The following is a 20783-nucleotide window of genomic DNA, read 5'->3' as shown; positions in this document are numbered from 1 at the left end:
ACTTGTTGGAAGTCGCATAAGAAGGCTATTAAAATTGACAAATCATTGCTGAAAAAGGCTCATGTACAAATTATCAAAGCATGTTTGACTGCCGGTAGCAGCAGAAGAGGGTTAAAAGATGATTTTTCGAAGCATTTTCAAGTTTCAATTGGCAATGAGACAGATTTTGTTGTTTTGTACACTAGCTTATCTCAGTAATAATTTGTAAACAACGAAAGCATTTTTGCTATAAGAAATCAGTTAAATATTAATTTTTGACTCTTATTTTTTCATTCTTTTTTTGCCATCAATTCTAAAAGTATAGCTGGTTGTCATAGTGGAATATCCTGCATAGTGAAGCTACTGCATGTTCTTCGGGGTGGCTGAGCGGTAGAGGATAGCAAAATACAGCGAATTAGGGAAACGACGAATTAAACATTTGCCATGTTTACAAGTTGAAAAAATTAATTTTGTGCTTAAATAAGCGAATCGTTGAATGGACGAATCATTTTGTAAACAAAGGAAGAAGATTGTTATGCTGTCATTTGTGGAAAATTCGTTAATAACCGTTATTTATTTATTTATCCATATATTTATTTAACTATGAGACTCTGCTGAATAACCCCCGTAATTGCTTCTTATTCATAATTGATTTTTTCCCGAAACGTCAATATTTAGCTAAAAAATATAGAGTGTTTTGTTTTCAAACTAGACAATTATTGTACCTTTATGTAAGAACATTTTGTTAATATGTTAATCGTGGCAAAATGTACGATTACCCAGATTTTAAAAATAAATATTTGTACTTAAAAAAAAATTAACCTAAGGAATACAGATTGTGAATCTCAATAAGAAGAAATTTAACTCCTGGACGAGACTTAGAACAATTCAAATAGAGATCACTCTTTCTGAAATTTTTTATTTTAATATAAGTGTTAAGATTTTTATCTAATCGTGAGCTTATAAAATAAAGATCGTTTGAGAAGAAAATTAATCTTCTATAATATAGGAGAAATAGTCGATATTTAAAGCAAAAAGGTTGGGGAAAAATCAAGAAAATCTAAAATTTAAATTGTTTACTTATTGCAAGTAAATTTGCAATAACTTTCTAACAAACTTGAATTTCAGAATAAAATTCGAGGTACGATAACGAATGAAAATGGCTCGTTCAGAAAGTCTAATTTTAACTCCGTTGTTTCATTTCAGCAAACTACAGTTCCACAAAACAACTCAGTGTCAATATCGTAATTGCAAGTTCATAAATTTTACAGTTTGCATGTGTGGGAGCGGAGTTATCGACCATGCAAATCTTCATCTATCAAAAGGTACCTCGTGATTGAATCAAGTTAGCATGTCTTATATACCAGTGAATTGAAGTTTAATTTTCGTAGTGGTAGTTATGCCACAATACTCCCCCACCAGAATTTTATCAGAGATGGAATTCGATGAACGGTTTCCACTTAGTTGCTGTACTTGTGAAAGACCGGGAGAGAGTCACCGGATTTTTTGAGTGCTGAATGTGAGAGGTGTATTAACTTCACAGACGTGGTCGCTCCTGTGTTGCCTTTAGCAGTCGAGTGTATGCAAGCAGACGTTGTGTTTACGGCACAGGTAGACGTAAACCTGTGCCGTAAACCATTTCAGGACAGGAACCTTTCAAGTCATCTTTGAATGCTGATCTGATTCCTAGTAAAACGATAGGAAGAGTCTCGGTCCATCGAAGTTTGTTGTGGCACATACCTTTCTTTAAGGTTCTATGCAGGCGTTCGATCATACCATGATACGGCGTGGTACGTATTCTTTTTATCCCCAGCATGGACGATAGATTGGTAAACAATTTTGACATGAATTGTCGGCCTTGATCACTTGTTATTACAACTGGCACTCCAAACCGGGAAATCCAATTAGTAACGAAAAGTTTTGCAACAGTTGATCGAGACGAGACTGTGTAGCAACAGCGTGAGGAAGATTGGATAATGTTGCAGTCACAAGTAGCAAGTCAACTGTTCAATGTAGTCCATCCAACGAAGTACGTGTTACTGTCAATAGATTGCGAAGTAGGCGTTACTGCGAGTACAAATCACGCCCGGGTCACCAATGTGGGGGCGGAGTTATCGACCATGCCAACCTTCATCTATCAAAAGGTACCTCGTGATTGAATCAAGTTAGCATGTCTTATGTACCAGTGAATTGAAGTTTAATTTTCGTAGTGGTAGTTACGCCACGCGTGTAACAAAACAAAATGTCACGGTAGGGAAAAAAAGGGAGAAAAAATTTGCGAAGAAAGCACTTAAAATTGATAATAAACTACACTTGAACTTTAAAAAGCTGGAATTAAGTTCACAAACAAAACTGTTTTTTTTTAGCAAATTAAATTTCAACTCTGTGGCCTGCACAGCAACCCGTTTGGTATTTTTCATAGTTTGTCTACGGTAAGAACTCCCCCTGCCACAATGTCTGCTATGGAAACAAGAATAGCGCATTTCAAGGAGGGTAGCTTCTCTTCACTCTAGGGCTAACACAATAGACTGAAGAAAAAGATTCCCTTTCTCTTGCCGACACGAGCCAAAACTTGTCCTAAACAATGACCTCACACTCCTACTTGAAATAGTCACCTGATTAACATAGTCACCTCCACGGGTTCAGACGAATGACTAGGGGAGTTCTTACATAAGACAAACAATACGTTAAAAATATTTTTCGAAATAATTTCGAACATTTTTTTATTCCATCGCACTGCCGTAAATTTTTTTTACAAACATTCGAAATTTCAAAGTCTTATAGTTTTTGCGCAACAAAAGAAAATGTAACATTTAGTTGAGCATCCCAAAATTGCATCAGCTATGTGATTTTTTAGATAGAGTTAAACTAAAATGATTCTTATAAAATACAGTGCTCATAGACACGAAAAATCCATTAAAAAAAATGCATATTTTCACCTATCTATTTTATTTAATTTATACTATTTTTATTTTGTTTGCTTTAATTTTAATAGGAAAAAAAATTTTGATGAAATTATTCATCAGAAACAAATTTACCGATTATAAACATTAATAAAATGATTTACCCGTTAAAAATTAATCTATTAAATTATTTCAGTAAATTTTTTATGTACATTTTATAATTGCTTCTATTAATCAATTTTCTGCTACAGAAGCTTCCGTTATTTATTAAAAAAATGACATCTATAATAACAATACGTTTATATGTATTTACATAAAAAATTGGCAAAATGCTTCACAACCTGCTGTCACGAAAAAATTTGGAATTTCTCTTGATTTCACTTCCTTTAACTTAATCGGTCATGTAAGTTATTGTATGTATGTATTGAAAAAAAAAGGGAAAATAGACAAGTTCTTTTTTTTTTTAGTAGCGTCGAACGAAACAAAACTTTTTTAATTGTTAATTTGGCTTCTTTGGGAAATCCAAGCCAAGCGTGACAAATTTAACTTCTTCCATTGGTGGTTCATAAGACACTATAACTTCGTCACAATCTGGATAAGTTTTCGCTTGGCCCTTTATAAAGAACGTGATAAAAAGTCTTTTCTTTCGAAGGGTTTCAACCTTATCGTGATAACACAGGTGAGTTTATTAAAAATTTATTGATCTTTATTTATCTATAAAAAAGGAATGGCATTAAAGGAAGGAAATAATAATATAAATTTACTTTCTATAAATTAAAAAAAAAATCTTTTTTTTTCTCATCTAATTGAATTTTTATTTTTAATACTTTATGCATTATAACACGAACGCATATTTCACAAATTTCTGAGTTTTGTCCTTTACTTGTTAATATTACATAACCAGCAAATATTAGTAAAGACTTATGAACATCTAGTTAAAACTCAATACTGCATAGAATCAATTTTTTAAAGAAGGTGCATGCAATCTTTTTTTTAAATTAACACTTGATGACAGCCCTAAATTTAAAGATATCACCAAGATTTTTTTTTCAAGTCCATCCTCCTATGTAAGAGATTAAATAAAAGATGAAGTTATAGATTTATATTAATTAATTTTGCCATTAATACTAACATTCTTTATTTTGGCTGCTAATATTGGATAATATTTATAAACTTGTAGTTAAAATGCGATTTCCTTTTTCAATGCACAAATATGCAACTTTCATCCGAAATGATATTTTATTTCGGTCCGTTTTTGCATATGTTATTTTAAATTGTAAGCATGCCATAATTTTCTTTTCATTAATTAACCCTAAAATTATAAATGTCATGATTAGTGATAATTTATTTTTTGTTATTTCCGATATCACAAGAATAATAATGATCTTACCTATATATTATTTTTAAATGTAAGAGATTTTTCAACTGATTCTGGCCATATTTGGTTTATATATGATTACTGTTTTTGCCTATCATTGGTCAAGTTTTTGCAGATAAAATTATTTTCGTCTATTTGAATAAAAAATATATTAGGTAAGCTTAAAGATATGAACCAGAACAAATGACTTAAATTGAATTAATAATATAATTTATACCTTAAAATGAAAGGAGGACGTTTATCACACAGTATAATATTTGATTTGTTTAAATCGCGAAATTTAAATTTTATGTCTTTTATTAAATTTTGTTCACCACCCAAAAATTTTAGAATTGCATCCAGGGGTGGGCAGAGAGAGGGTGTGCAAAGGAACAAACCGCCTAGGTATCTAATTCAGCTAAATCGACGACTTAACATCTTTTAATCTGATACTTTTATTTTTATTATAAAATTATGATTTTTATACACATTAATATTTAGCTGATGAAAAATATTTTATGAAGAACTAAATGTGAATTTTCAACAAATTTAATTATGAAGATTTACGTAATTAAATTTTAGATATTCTTTACATCTAAGAAATATGCAAAAATATTTTCTAGGATACAATAAATTTTTTCATTAGCGAATAATTTCTAATTATTATCACATAGAAATAAGTTTAAAGTATAAGTTTAGATTTTTATAAATAACTAATTTTAATGCTTTTCTCTTTTTTTTCTTTAAAGCAAAGGGGTGTATTTTTTGCCTCTCGCTGCTACACTCCTTTTTTTTTTGTAAGGGACATCGAATCAAGAAGTTTACCCAAGGCATTCAGGCACCTTTGCACACCACTGATTTCAAATAAATAAGTTGTACGACAAATGTTTTTTATATAATTTATGATAAAAATTTTGATTGTGTAAAAAACTTAATTTAGCTTATACTTTTTACAAATAAGCTTCTAATTTTTTTTTCCTTTTAAAAAATTTGTTTGATCAATATTTCAAATTCTATGTTCAATTTTTGATAATCCCTTTGAGATTATTAAGTCTGTAGATTTAGATTGGTAAACAGGTTAACTCAAAAGTATTGTTCAAATATCTGCGTGTAGGTCAGAAATATGATTCCAAGCAAGAATCCTACTGAAATATATGGTCACATACTCAATACAAACGTTCTAGCATAACTGAATGCTACATGTTTTCACCGACGAGATAGCCACCTCGTTCACCAGACCTGTCCTCTTCTAGTTGATTTCTTCCCATTGATTGATCGGATTACTATCTTCTTTTCTTTGGTTGCCAAACGAAAAATTGTTCGGCAATCGATGCGTCGTCGTTACAAGAAGCATTTTACAGTTGCAGGACACAATTTTGAAGATTTGATCTGCAACTTTCTTATGAACAAATTTGTTGTGCATTATCAACTTTGAACACTACATTATCATCATTTTTGTCGCGTCTTACAACTTTTAGTCTCCGAGTTTGTGTGATATCCCTAAATCACTTTTCTTCCTTATCATGTTCCTGATATATATCTAGATTTTGGAACAATAGTTCAAACTTCTACGTTCTTTTAAAAATTCATTTTAAACTCAGTAGAAACATTAAATAATTTATTAAGAGAGTAATTTATGTTCATCTCAAGTTAGGCCTAAATTTTTATGATTTGTATATTGTACTGGGACATCTACGATGATGTAACTTAAATCTATGATGTACTTAGATTTATATTGATAAAAGTGTCTCTTTTTTTGAAAATGTTAGGTAATAAAAAATTAAAATCCTTAAACTTCAATTCTTGAAAATTACGCAAATACTCAGATACTGTCAAGTATGAAGATAAAACCTTAATTGTTTGAGGGTCTAATGCTAAATATACTAATTAATTAGTACAAATGATATTTTAATACTGAAAGAATTCGAAGAGCTCACTTTCTTCGAGTAAAAATACTTTTATTTCATAGATTTGGGTTCTTGAACTTGAACTTCAAAATATCGAGATCAGCTGCTATTTGGAAACTATGATTCCAATAGTTTAGTTAGAAGAACAATCAGAAAATCAACAATTGTAACTATTAGAACAATTAGAAACAATCAGAATTATTTTAGCCTGTCTTTGAAACTATTTAAAAAAATTTTAAAAAAATTTGATAATATTTAGATAATTCTAGGAAAAAAAATTATAAATAGTTGTATTATTAAATTTATTAATTATCGAAAAGAATTCGAATTTTAAAGTGAGTATCCTTGTTTAGATAATTTTGAACTGAGAACCCATAAATTACAAAATCCTACAGTTGAACGAAATTGATCGAATAGTTTTTGCGCAACAACGTTTAAAAAGCATCGTAATTTTAATTTTAATTTTCCGATCACTACCTGATCATTCCGGTCACTATTTTGGCTATATTTTCTACAGTATCCTTATATTTTGAGGGTCAATAATACAAAACCGTCGGAAAAAATATTTACGAAATGTTCGTCTTTATGTTTAAATTCTTAACTTATTGTTTGTCTAAGTTAGTTTCAATTCCTCAATCCTTGGATCATTAAGATTGCACGTGAAAATCAGATCATGAGATTAAAAAAATAGTGCGTGGAGTCCCTCCGCGCGGAAGAAGTTAAACTTCGCAACCTGCGACGTTAATTGTAGAAGAATCAACAGTCGTAGAAGGATCACTAGTTCTATTCAACGACTCTTTTTCCTGCTCCGCTCGCTTCCGTGCTCACGGCTTGTAATCACGGTAATATTGTGCTTTTTCCCCTCGTGGACCTCTTGAACCTGTGGAAATGCTTGTGGTGCCTCATCGTCTCGCCCTGGAAAATGTATTTACAAGAGACGTACCTCGACATAACCTTAAATCCGTCGCATTGCTCGTGGGATTGTTTTCACTCATTTTTTACAATTGTTATACACTAAATTTGAAAATAAAAAATACTACCCTATTAAATTATATGTGTATCAAAACAAACTAAAAAAATATTTATAGAAAAACAATACTTTTATTATTTTTATGCTAGTGAGAACCAAAACAATATGGAAATGAATGAGGGAAAACTGGATCCTACCACGTGATTTCCCGGCCAATAAAAATGTAGCGTTAAACGTTTAACGCAACCTTGTTGGAAGTCGCTTAAGAAGTATAACTTCAAAAATATTCTGAAGTTTTGTTTTCTCATTTTACAAGTTTAAAGTAAAATTATCGCAATTAATTCAGAAGCGGTTTTTGTATTATTTACTGCATGCGCTTATTTCCCCTTCTATTAGGACATGCGTGAGCAAATTTATTCAGTATTTAGAATATGTTAATAAACTTAACAGTTGAAGAAAAATTCCTAAAAAATTTATATGAAATATCATGAAAGTTTGGTGATTAAGGAAGTAAAACTTTTGTTTCATCATCCAATGGAAACTTGAATAAAGAGTATGAATCGTCGAAATTCGTGAAAGTGTTAATAGTTATCTCTTTTCTCTTAAGTGTAAATTATACAACCCTAGATAGAACTCTGCTCTCTACTTTTGCGCAAATGTTAAAAAAAATTTTTTTTTTCATTTAATTTTAGATCCTGCTCTTTTGGTAAGGGCTATTTGCCATGAAAATAAAAGATACAGCATGGATTATATTCATGCTTTCTGGTAAGTTGCACTTATTTTTATTGCTTGTAATATTAAGTATTTTAGTGCTTAGAATTACTTGAGAAAAACTAACTACAATTTTTGAAGTTTTTTTTCTCACTTTATTTACTAAATATTTGAAAAAAATTAATGAATACAATATTTCTCTACATTAAAAATTGCAAGATCAGCTGCTGCCACTGTTTTGGGTGTTCAACTTCACTTTACATTTTGTTTTATACTGCTAAAACGATTAGATAGAATTTCGTCGATGTTTAAAAAATTTATTAGAAAGTACAACAAGGAAATAAAAAGTTTAGCGTTTGATAATTAGTTCGAGAAATACTAACTGTCAAGCTTGTAGTAAAAAATATCATGCAAGCCGATCTACAGCCTGTTGAAATGCAACTATGGAGATGAAATTTCATATTGTGACAAAGCCATTTTTATTTCTTAACTTGATGGTATTTTTTTAAAAACACACTTCGAATTCAATTTTAAGCGTTTTTTGGGAAATTTTAAAGTTTTTTTTTTGCATTATTTATTATTTATCCATTGTGGTTGAAAAATGTATTTTACTCTCTCCCGAGATTTTTACATATGCTAACGTTTAAGTTGATGAAGAAAGTAACAAGAAAAGAAGAGGTATTAAATGATGCCAAATATAAGTTTCAAACGTTTATACTAAAATTTTAATTAAAAAAAAATTAATACAAGATGCAGAAAAACCTTTCCCCATTTGCACTGTTATAATTTTCGTTAACGAGTAAAATTCCTTCTCATTTATTTCTTATTATTGCGTTATATATTCGGTTTTACGAAGATTAAATTTTTTTATCAAGTAAATATGATTTATTTATTGATTTTTTAGTCTCATTATAAAGCTTATCATAAGAAATATATAGGAAACAATACACCTCTTATTATTTAGATAAAATGATCAAGTGCGTAGACAAGTAGGTACAAATCAAAGATCATATATTTTATGCTATTTGTAAACTAAAGCCCTTATAACTTCCTAATTATTAGTTCTGTCGACCTACATTAGATGTTATTCGATTTAGCATTAAAAAATTTGAGTTAGCAATACCTTCCTTGTCTACTCTATAGGAATGTTTAAGTTTCTTTCACTTTTGATCCCCTGCAACTCAGTAAATTCAAAATGGTGGTTAAAACTGGTATCAAGCATGTGACTGGTGCACGTTAAATATGTCGGGTTACAAAGTTCTCCATGTCCCCATAACAAATTCTACCTTTGGTGATACTGAATTGGAGACTGATTGTTCTCTGGATCAAGTCAAAATTGCGATCTGAAAAATTGCAAAATTGTGATGTATGAAAGGGTCCTCCCTATCAACGGGTGTGGTGTATGGGTGTGACAGAAGTCGAGTTCTTGTCCATAGATGGCGCCACTGGAAAACAAGAACAATCGCATCCCCTCTGCCTCAATGGCCGGCGACAACAGCTAGTATCAAGTGAAGAGGCTAACTTCAGATATCCTTGAACCCAAACGACAAATTTGAAAGCAAATTTTAACATTCTTTTAAATATTTCCGTATACAAATACTTTGAAAATTTAATATTTTCCATTATTGTTCTCTTATTTCATAAAACTAGCACATAAATAATTTCAAAATATTATTTTAAGCTTATTTTTTGGGAGTTTGTTTCAAACATAAATGTAATTTTTCATTTCGTGATTTATTTTTGTAGATTCAGCGCACTTAAGGCAAGAGTTTTCGTATTCTAACAAAATGATTTTTGTATTTATTATATAGCACAAAAACTGTTTTGCAAGGATACGAAACGATTGGTAGATATTAAATAGATTTCAGTTTACTTGGTTTAAAAATTGAATTTTTTTTTCAATTGCGTTAACCTTTGAAAATTTAGTGCAACTTCTCTAAGATTCAATATGAGAATTCTCCAATTAATAGGTTTTTGATGAATCGTCAAAAACATATTACTGATTCCTCATAGAAGTAAACCGTACATCTAAATATAGAGCTGATAAAGAAAAACGGCTTTAAAATTTATAAAAAGGTCGTCAAATGTTATCAAAATCAATCAGATCTTAGGAATGCCTAAGAAGCTGTTCCAAATATCCGAAAGTAAAATAGATAGGTAAAAAATGCTTTCATATTTGTCAAACCTTAATTAATCCCTATTGTCCCCCCCCCCCATTGCAAATTTTTTTTGTACTTTTTCAATTTATTTCTTATTTGAAATTAGATGTAAAAATATTTTTACTAGTTTTGAGTGTTAAATTTTCAAAATTTTTTTCGGATGATTGATTTACTGCGAATTTCTTAATAAATTGACATATTTGAAATAAACGCACTCATTTTAACTCTGATTCATTTTATAAATTGTTCGCCAAGAAGCAATTTACAAATAAACTAATATAAATATAACTAAAATGCAAATCTTGTACATTAAATACGTAAGCGTACACTTGTGTGCAGGCGGAGCCAGAAGAGAAGCAGGCTTTATAAGTGCGCAAAAGTTAAGACGCATTTTGTTCGCTAGCACGATTCGGCGAATTTCTCTGTGTTATTTCGCAGCGATAGGTTAAATTCTAATTGCAATAGTAAAATTGAGCAATCTCCAGCGTTTAGATGATGGAATAAGGTGGTGAATTGTGGAGAGGCTAGAAGCAGACCAATCTTAGGTCCAGATTTGTAGATAGTTCAATTTAACGTCCAGCGTCGTGTGTAACTTATGGAAACAGTACCAGGATTCCGGATCCATCGAGACAAAGCCTAGGTAAGGTGGTACAAGAGCCACGACGGCCAGAGACGATCACCATTTGTCCATTATAGCGAGGCTACAGCTTCTCAGCTCTCTCGTGACTTGTATGCAGTCACAGGAACCCGTGTTCCAAGGATGACTGTTTCCAAACGACTTCATGAGAAGGGGTTGTTTGCAAGAAAACCTGCTGTTTGCGTCCAGCTCAATTCTACAGGCGAGAGAGTCCGTTCAGCATGGTGCAGAGAGCATAGAGATTGGAGTATGGATCATTGGCCCACCGTTTTCTTCACTAATAAGTCCCGGTTCAGTCTAAACACCGATTCTCGCCCTAGGGTCATATGGAGAGAACCAGGCACCCGCTACTTACCCACCAATGTCAGCAAAATAAACCATTACGACGGAGCAGGTTTTATGGTCTGGGCAGGCATCATGTTGGATGGCCGCACACCTCTCCTTGTCTTTGAAAGAGCTCTGTGACTGGTGTAAGGTATAGGGATCAGATCATGGATCACCATATTCGCTTTTTCAGGGGTGCAGTTAGCCCTGAGTTCATTTTATTGTACGATAACGCTAGGCTACTTAGAGATATTCTGGTCGACGAATATATAGAGAGTGAGGATATTCGCCGGATGGATTGACCAGCTAGATCTCCAGACCTTAGCACAATTGAGCATGTCTAGGGCGCTCTGGGGAAGGCAATAGCAACTCGCTACCCTCCTCCGAGAATCATCCAGGGAATGAAAATAGCATTGCTGAACCAGTGGGAACAATCGCCACAGAAAATGATAAACTGCCTTATTTCAAGCATGAAATCACACTGCAAGGTCTGCATATCTGTAAGACGGGACCATTTCCTCGATTAACCCAGTTTTTTGCTTATTCTGCAACTGCTGTTTCCTAGCTTCTGGTTCCAACGAGTGTTACACGCGATCATGCGTGTGTATCACGATTGTTGAGTGGTTATTTGTTTCGCATTGTATCAATGTACACTGACTGAGCAAAACTCATGGGATACCCACCTAATATCTGGTCGGGCCCTCTCTGGCCCTACGGAGTGCAGCGATACGGCGTGGAAGTGAGTCCGCAAGGCTCTGCAACACGTCCGGAGGTAGTTGGCACCACACATCCTGCTGAGCGGTAGCCGATTTTGGCCTGTTCGTGGGTTGAGGATTCAATGCCCTGAGCCTGACGTCGGGGGCATCCCAGATATGTTCAATGGGGTTCATATCAGGTGGTTCAGTCGTGGTGGTTCAGTCGTTGGATCTCACCTGCATGCTGGTCGAACCAGGCACGGACGATATTGGTGCGATGTGGGGCTGCATTGTCATCTTGATACACAGCAATGTCATCAGGGTGTTGAAACATGACAAAAGGGTGGAGATGGTCTCCAAGCAGCTGAAGATACCACTGACCAGCCAATGTGGCACCCAGAACGAGCAGGGGGCCCATTCCATGCCATGAAAATGCGCCCCACACCATGACTGATCGGCCACCGGCCTGGACTGCGCCCACTTGGCATGCTGGATCCATCGCTTCGTGCGGTGTGCGCCACACACGGTGCCTTCCATCAGCATGGAACAGTTGATAACGTGATTCGTCAGACCAGATCACGTTACGGCACTGTTGCAGTGTCCATCCGTGGTGATTGGTGGCAAATGCGCGCCGAATTGTCCGATTACGCTGGGTTAGCAGTGGCATACGTGTGGGGCGACGGCTCTCATACCCGAGAACACGCATGTTCCGACGAATTGTCCACTGGGACACGTCTCTATCACGGCCAGTGTTGAATTCAGCCGTGATTTGTTACACATTTGCTCTCCTCTCTCGAGTTACCACTCGTCTCAGGTATCGCCTGTCTCGGTCACTTAGGGCCTGTGGACGCCCGGTATGATGTCTGTTGTGGACTGTGACACCCTCATTCACCCATTCTCGGTAAACTCTCGATACGGTTGACCTTGGGAAGCCGAATTCCTGAGCAGCTTCCGAAATGGAATGTCCCATGCGTCGGGCACCCACAACCATGCTGCGTTGGAATGCCGTCAACTCACGACGACGTTGCATTCAATTTACCTGATCACTACCACACTCACTTCAAGCAATGTCTAACACACAACTGAGACCGTCGCGGAGGCCACCAGGTCACGTTGGTCACACGTGCTGTCCATCCACAAATCAGAGCCCTGCTATCCCATGAGTTTTGCTCAGTCAGTGTATATGTACATGTTACGGACAATGTAATTATTTAGGTCAGTATTCATAATGCTTAGTTATTATGAATGATGACCATTAAAATTGGGCAATTTGATAAATTTGAATTACTTTACGATAATTATAAATACCGCGATTATTTCTTTGGGCACTTTGATTAATTGACAGCAATGGGACAACCACGTGCGTGCGGTGTGATTCTGGCTGGCCAATGTTCACTGGTTAATGTTGACAATCAAATTAGTCGCTTTAGTGAATGTCCGAAATATTTATTACATCCAATTTGATACAAATTTTTTCGGGGATATAATTACATTTATTCGATATTTTAATACTTATTGATAGGCTAGAACAAACATCAGTGTTTGGAGTATCGGGCAAATATATACCGGGCAATGGCACTTGACTTTAAAAAAATATCATTGTAGGGTATACCGGGCAAATGTATACCGGGCAGTGGCACTTGACCTTAAAAAAACATCAGTGAATGATATAACTGGCAAATGTATACCGGGTAATGGCACTTAACCAGACCTAGTATGACTAGACCTTTGGTAAATGTCCGAAATATATACTAGGTCTAGTGCCACTTTTGCTATAGCTTAAATATTAAAAAAAATTAAACAAAGCGTTTGAATCAATTTTAAACTTATACCGAAATTATTGCCTTAAAATTTAAAAAAAAATATTAAAAACTGCGCCAGATAAGAGTAATTGAAGTAGTTGCTTTATACAGCGCGTGTGCGGCAAAAATTAAAAAAAAAATTATCCAGGTGCATCTAAAAGTGGATGAATATCCCAAGACACCCTGTGGCTATGTGTGACACAAATTGCCCACTTGACTTTTAGCATTATACATAATGACCGGGCAATGTAATAATTGCAACATAATTTATCATTTTGTCACATCCTTTTGGGCACTTTTTAAATTGCCCGGGCATTATAAACAATGCCCAATTATTTACATTGCCCGCGACATATTTATTTATTTCAAATGGCAGAGGTAATTGACATGAAAAAGCAAAAACATAGGAACAAAACAAGAAAGTAAAAAGTCATTTCCTTAGGAGCGCTCTTGCTTCCGAATATCGCTCGGTAGATGACGACCTGCGGAGGGCCCTGCAGCAACCCGCGACACACACATATCAAATTTCATTAAAATCGGTTCAGTAGTCTCAGAGATAATTGTAAATTCTCTTAATATTTTAGACCAGTGTACATGGAAATATTTATCATCCTTTTTCAATTTTTTATTCTACCTTTTATATCTGATTGAAACAAATAATTAGAATATTATTTGTTTCAATAGGATTGGTGTCGGATAAAGAATCCTTTATTGGAATGGGGATATTTTCAATCGAAATATAAGATCCCGTTATTTGAACTCTGTCATTTCTTCCTAGTTCATTATTGTTTAAATGAAAACGTAGTTTGTACAATTATGTGTTTCGTTATAACTGCTGTTAAAAAAACTGTTTTTTTTTTACTATTTATGAAAATTAAAAACAATATATATCCTTACATCGACATTTCTCGAGATCTTGAGTTATTATTAAAAATAGATCCGCCTATATTAACTTATTGCTCTAAATGCTAAACAGATATTTTCTTCACACTTTCTGGAAAACAAAGCACAACGAAATAAAAAAAATCAGTTCAGTGTACGGACAGTTCCTTTTCACAGTCAAAGACAGACAAGGAAAATTAAGAATAAGGTTTTTTTTTTTGGTCAGTTCTGTGTCTATTGTCTATATCAACGAAACGTTTTTAAGGGAAATAATCTATCAGTCTTTTTTCTGTTATTCATATTAATTGGAAGTTTTACTGTCAAATAAAGAAGAAGAAAAAATCAATTTTTGTTCTTTGTTGATTATTTGGTACATTTGAAGAGGGTTGATTAATATGAATGTGATGCGAAGCGTGATACGAATTCAACTAAAAATGAAGTTTATTCACCTTAACTCAAATGCAATCAAAAGTAGCGTTGTGTATTTTGTTATTGTTCAGCATAAACCATAAACTGTGTAATTAAATGTCACAGTAAAGTATTTTCCAAAGTTTCTTTTTGCCCCAGTCACGGTAAAGCCTTCCCTTTAAATTTAACAGCAACCTTTTAATAAATGTTATTAGTTTTTTGATGAATAAACAAGAAGAGTCATATCGGGACTTGCGCCCCAAAAAGTTGCTAAATTTTGAATTTTGATGACAATCACGCAGAAGTCCACGAAAAATTAAAAAAAAAAAAAAGATGAAGATCAATATGAAAAGTTGATACATTTTGGAGGCATCCGGGCACTAGCACGCTAAAAACTGTAAATAAGGAAAAAAAAGAATAAATTAAAGGTGGGTACTAACTTTGATGTCACATTAAACCATGGGTAACCTCCTACATACTTTTTAAAACTTTTTATAAGGATAAGAACTCTTAGGTACCAGAGGAACGGCGCACCTTCACTGGTTTTTAAAAAAAAATCCTCACTTTTCGCCAATTTTTCAGTTCTTTTTTAGGAAATGCAAATTGTTCTGTTTATTGCAAAAATTGTTTATTTCTGTAATTTTTTATTGCTTGTATTTCTTTACTACATTCATTATTTTTTCATTATTGTTTTTTTCTTTCTTTATTACTGTAAAAGAAATTTTTTTTAAAGATGTTTAAAAAGTAAAAGTTCTCCGAGCAGTATCTCCCTACCCTTGCTTATTTTTTTTTTATTCAGCTTTAACGCGTTCACGCCGGGAAAAGTGAAAATATTGGTACGGGAAAAGAGAAAATACTGGTAGAAGAACTATTTCAATATTAGATAATATTCCGGAGGAGTTAATCTATTCTCAACAATAACAATTCACTGTAAGGAAATTTATCACGGCGAAGAAGCAATTCAATATAAAAATTGCATCCGTTAAAAACAATTGGTAGTTATGGATTTTTATTATATATCCCGAAAAAAAACTAAAAATTGAAATTTATTGTTACCAGTTTTTACTCCGGTGCGCTGCCAAGATGAGACAATCTAGCGTGACCCACCGGTGGGTCACCCCGGCATGAACGTGTTAAATTAAGTCAAGAATTTTCTTTAAAAAATGTAATAAACCTCATTTCCAAGTGGTTATGTATAATTTAGAGAATTCTAAACCAAACACAGTTTAGAAACCAAATAGAAATTTGCATCTTATTTTGAAAAAGAAGTGCATAAAAAGTTGGGATTTTAGCGTTTCTTTACTAAAAAACTTGCCATTGCCATATTGTTTGGCGCCTAGGCTACGGTAGTTGGCGCGAACAAGTACCAATGCGGAAATATCACACAGTAAACACTCATCAATTTAATGTTTCCGTCATACCGTCAATCCGTCTTTTTTTTTGTTTATTTAATTCTGTGACAAATTCTATTTTAAGCAGAGAGAAGAAATATACATTGGTAATTTATACACCAGCATAGTAACATAAATATTTATAATATTCAGCATAAAAATATATTTAAGAAAAAGAAAAATGGAAAAGAGAATATTTAAATAAAACTGTTATTTACCTTTAAGTGCTGAGAAAAATACTTAGCTTTTATTAACACGTAAAGAAGAAACATCCGAAACAATGTATGGAATTAAAATAAAAATCAAACGATAAAAGAGAATACCATAAATTCAATTAAAAAAACGGTAAATTCTTCGTCGAACTAGTAGTTAGGCGTACTATCACACCATATGCTAGGATAATAAAAAAATCATTGCCATTTTCCCGTGTTTTAAACTGAAATTATTTTTAATTTTTTTTATATTATTAATTTAACTCTGTGACAAATTCTACTTTAAAATGAAAGAAGAAAAACATACACTAATAATTTGTACATCACCATAGTAACAAGAAGAAAGAACCATTTTCAATATTTATTTTTCTATTAGTTTAAAGGTATTAAAGGTGCATGTTAAGCACATAAGTATTTATAATATTCAATACAAATAAAAGGAGAGAATATTTAAGTAAAATTGTAATTTGTTCTTAGTATTAAGAACTAAAGTAGTTATTTTTTTATTAACACTCGATATCCTTTAAAGAAACTTTAAAAGAGTTTATAAAATTAAATTAAAACCAAACAATTGGGTATAATATAAAAAAAACACAACTACTTCCACTTAGTAGGAATAACATTTACCATGACGCAATGCTAAATTCTATGCCACTATCCACATAAATCAATTATTAATCAAAAATCGAATATCAATTACTTTTCTTTATAATGCAATAAAATCTGGCGAGCAGCTATTTAAACGATCAAACACTTCGTTTGTTTATTTGTGGCTTGAAGTTAGGCTCGCAGAAAATGCCGTTCATGGGTTAAATTTAGTAGGAATAACACAACCTGTGACGTAGGCTATAGTATACCCAATTAAAGAGAATACCATAAATTCAATTTAAAAAGAAAAAGATAAATTCTTCGTCTAACTAGTTGTTAGGCTTATTATCACATCGTGGTGCTACATATGTTAGGATAATAAAAAAATTATTGCTATTTTCCTGTGTTCTAAATTTAAAATTTCTGCTTTTTTTCTTTCTTATTATAAGTTTAACTCTGTGACAAATTCTACTTTAAATTGGGGGAAGAAAAACATTCATTCACAATTTATACATCAATATAATAACAAGAAGAAAGAGCAGTTTTCAGAATTTATTTTTCTATTAGTTTAAAGGTATTAAAGATGGCTGTGAATCAAATAAATATTAACAATATTTAACATAAAGATATATCTACGAACAAGAAAAATAGAAAAGAGAGAATTTTTTTAGAATATTTAAATAGAATTGCAATTTAATTTAACTGCTGAGAAAAATACGTTTTTATTAACGCTTGATATCCTTAAAGAAAAAAAAACATCCTAACAGTTTATAGAACTAAAATAAAGCTAAGCAATTAAAGAGTGATTCTATAAATTTAATTTTAAAAAAAAAAGACAAATTCTTCGATTAACTGGTACTTAAGTTTATTACAGCACCGTGACGGTATCCATGTATGACGGGAAAAAAAATTATTGCCATTTTCCTGTGTCCAGTGTTTTGATTTAAAAAAAGAACTTGTATTTTCTTATGTTCTAGTATTTGAATAAAAATATTTTTATTCCTATTTGTGGCATAAATTCTCCTTGTTGATTCGAATTAAAATTTGAAAATAAGTCAAATTAAAATCTTGTTACTCATTAATTTTTCAAAGGAATAACTGGATGATAGTTCGAATTGGAAAAAAATAGTCTGTTATGTTTTTTATTAGTTTAACTCTGTGACAAATTCTATTTTAAACTGAGAGAGGAAAAACATATATTAATAATTTATGCATCAACGTAATAACATGATGAAAGAACAGTTTTCAGAATTTATTTTTCGATTAGGTTAAAGGTGTTAAAGATGCATGTTAAGCACATAAATATTTATAACATTCAACATAAAAATATAACTAAAAACAAGAAAAAGAGAAAAAGCTAATCTAATATATATAATTCTCTTACGTGGCTCCCAAATTTTGACTATATTTCTTTTCCGCTGGTGGCAACAGTTTTCATTTTTAAAGAAGTACATTGTACAACTAAATAAGATTCTTTTCACAACACTTAAATATTTACTTTATTTTCTTCATATATATCGAGAACAGTCGGCAAAGAATTCTGTTAGGCTAAAAAACATTTCGCTGAAAAAAAAAAAAAACGAATTCTAAAATAAATAAAAATTAACAACTAAAAAATATAAATGCTGTTGCCAGCCATAGAACTTTTTGAAAGTTAACTTAGCAACATAGATCAAAATGACATAGAAGCGCAACTAGATCAAAATTATGAATTACCGTAGAATTTTTTGAAAGTTAACTTAGTAACATAAATCAAAATGACATAGAAGCGCAACTAGATCAAAATTATGATACCTGAGCGCTTGACGTAACAAATTCTTCAATTCTATGAGTGTTGTATCGCCAAGTGCCCAGATTAACAATTGTGTTTTTAAAGAAATTCTATAAAAAGTTTTAAATAAAAAAAACTTCTATCCAGCTATTTCTACAACTGCTTCTTGAAGAACTTGGCTCATTGATTAAAAATATTGTTTTAATTTTACAGTACTAATTTTACTTCTACTAACATTATTGCTATGACCCTCTTTCATTACATTTTACAACTTCATGATAAATTTGAGGACTTTAAGTTGTTTTGTGGTTGAATACTGACATTTAGAAATGTGTACATTAAAAAAATAAGATTTAGAGGTTAAGAGTTGCCTCAGAAAAATTTGAATTGCTGACACTGAATTTAATAATGGAAAGAATCGTTTTTGTGAAAAAATTGAATTGTATTGCTGACATCAAAACTAAAAATATTGTGTTTCAACTTAACAATACTACCTTAATTTTACTGACATTTTGAACAAAATTTAGGTTTAGAATTGCCTCGGAGAAATTTGAATTGTTAACAATGACTTAAACAAAAAGTTTTATTTTAACTGACAAATACTATATTTTAATTTTAACTTTTTCTATGACTAAACTCATTTTCTTACTCTTTTTTTTTTGTCTTTTATACATTTTATATTTTTGTGATAAAATAAAAAACTTATAGTTGTTCTGCTTCTGAACACTGATGAAAACAAAAACTTCATCAACAATCAAAAATATATGCATTTATTTTACAAATTCCATATTATTAGGGTGGCGCGATTCAGAGAATTAAAAATACAAAATTATCTTCATCGAAGCCGTTGCTTTACATCCGGCGTTCAGTGGCAGACTACTATTTCATATTGTTTTACAATATATGGCTTTAGCCCTCTGGTGGGAAAGACTTTAAAACATAACTTACAACAGTTACTTTTCTCAACAACTGAAATTTAGAATAGTGTGATTAAACAAAATATGTGAACTGTTTGCAATTTCAAATTAATATTGAAATGTACAGGTTTAGAATTTTCTACAGTGAAAAGTTTTCATAACTTCAGTATTCAAAAAAGTATACAGAAGCTAGACGTTAAAAATGTATCCAATGAGCGAGCAAAGCGAGCATTGGATTGCGAAGCAATCCGAAATGAACTGCGAAGCAGTTCATTTCGGATTAATTAGCAGGGCAGGCTTCGCCCCCTTCATTAGCAGGGGTCGCAGCCTCCTAGTATTTCAATAAAATTGTAATTTACTTTAAGTGAAGAGAAAAATACGTTTTTATTAACATTTGATATCTTTGAAGAAAAAATATCCAAGCAGTTTATGGAATTAAAATAAAGCCAAATAATTAAAGTGTGATTCCATAAATTCAATTTAAAAAAAAGACTAATTCTTCGATAAACTAGTAGTTAAGTTTATTACCGCACCTTGACGCTATGTATGTTAGGAGAGGAAAAAATCATTGCCATTTTCTCGTGTCCGGTGTTTTGATTAAAAAATAATAATAATAATAAAAAAAATATAAAAAATTTTAAAAAACTTATTGTATTTTCTTATGTCCTAGTATTTGAATGAAAATTCTTTTATTTTTATTTGTGGCATAAACTATCTTTGTTGATTAGAATTAAAATTTGATAATAAGCCTAACATTTTCTTTAACCCTAACATTTGTTCCCTAACATTTTCTTTACATTTCTTTTTGTATACATGATTCATACATTTTTTTTTTCATATACATGAACACTCGCTGCTTGAATTTCATGTTATGAAAGAACTATTATAATAGATATTTTTAAAGTCTTCGAAAAAAACGACGTCTAAAAATTATGCATATAAGAGACGGTAAATTAAAATTTAAATTTGATAAAAACAAAGACGTTATCAAAATTGAGCGAATCATTATTGATCAAAGCAAGAAAAAAGAGTTAAAATCACCAAAACCAAGTTTATCAAAGAAAAAGTTGCAAGGAAGTTCTTAAACAAACAAACAAAGCGCATTCCCGTTTCGATAAATAAATAAATTGGGCATTAAGTTTATTTTAACTCCTCCTTTACTTTGATTGA

General features: G+C 32.0%; 1 protein-coding gene across 1 annotated transcript in view; it reads left to right on the top strand.

Moving 5' to 3' along the window:
- The first annotated feature begins 3447 nt into the window (after nucleotides 1-3447).
- LOC107441530 (putative chitinase 10) overlaps nucleotides 3448-20783 on the top strand; it is a 43976-nt gene continuing 26640 nt past the window's right edge. Inside the window, exons 1-2 of the mRNA XM_016054830.4 lie at nucleotides 3448-3561; nucleotides 7809-7881. Of these exons, the coding sequence (XP_015910316.4) occupies nucleotides 7839-7881 (43 nt within the window). The 5' untranslated portion in view covers nucleotides 3448-3561; nucleotides 7809-7838. The remainder of the gene's footprint in view (nucleotides 3562-7808; nucleotides 7882-20783) is intronic.

This window comes from Parasteatoda tepidariorum, chromosome 4, assembly GCF_982258835.1.
Source record: "Parasteatoda tepidariorum strain Cologne lab strain chromosome 4, Ptep-v5.0, whole genome shotgun sequence".
Lineage (NCBI taxonomy): Eukaryota > Metazoa > Arthropoda > Arachnida > Araneae > Theridiidae > Parasteatoda > Parasteatoda tepidariorum.
This window is presented reverse-complemented; position numbering and strand designations above follow the sequence as displayed.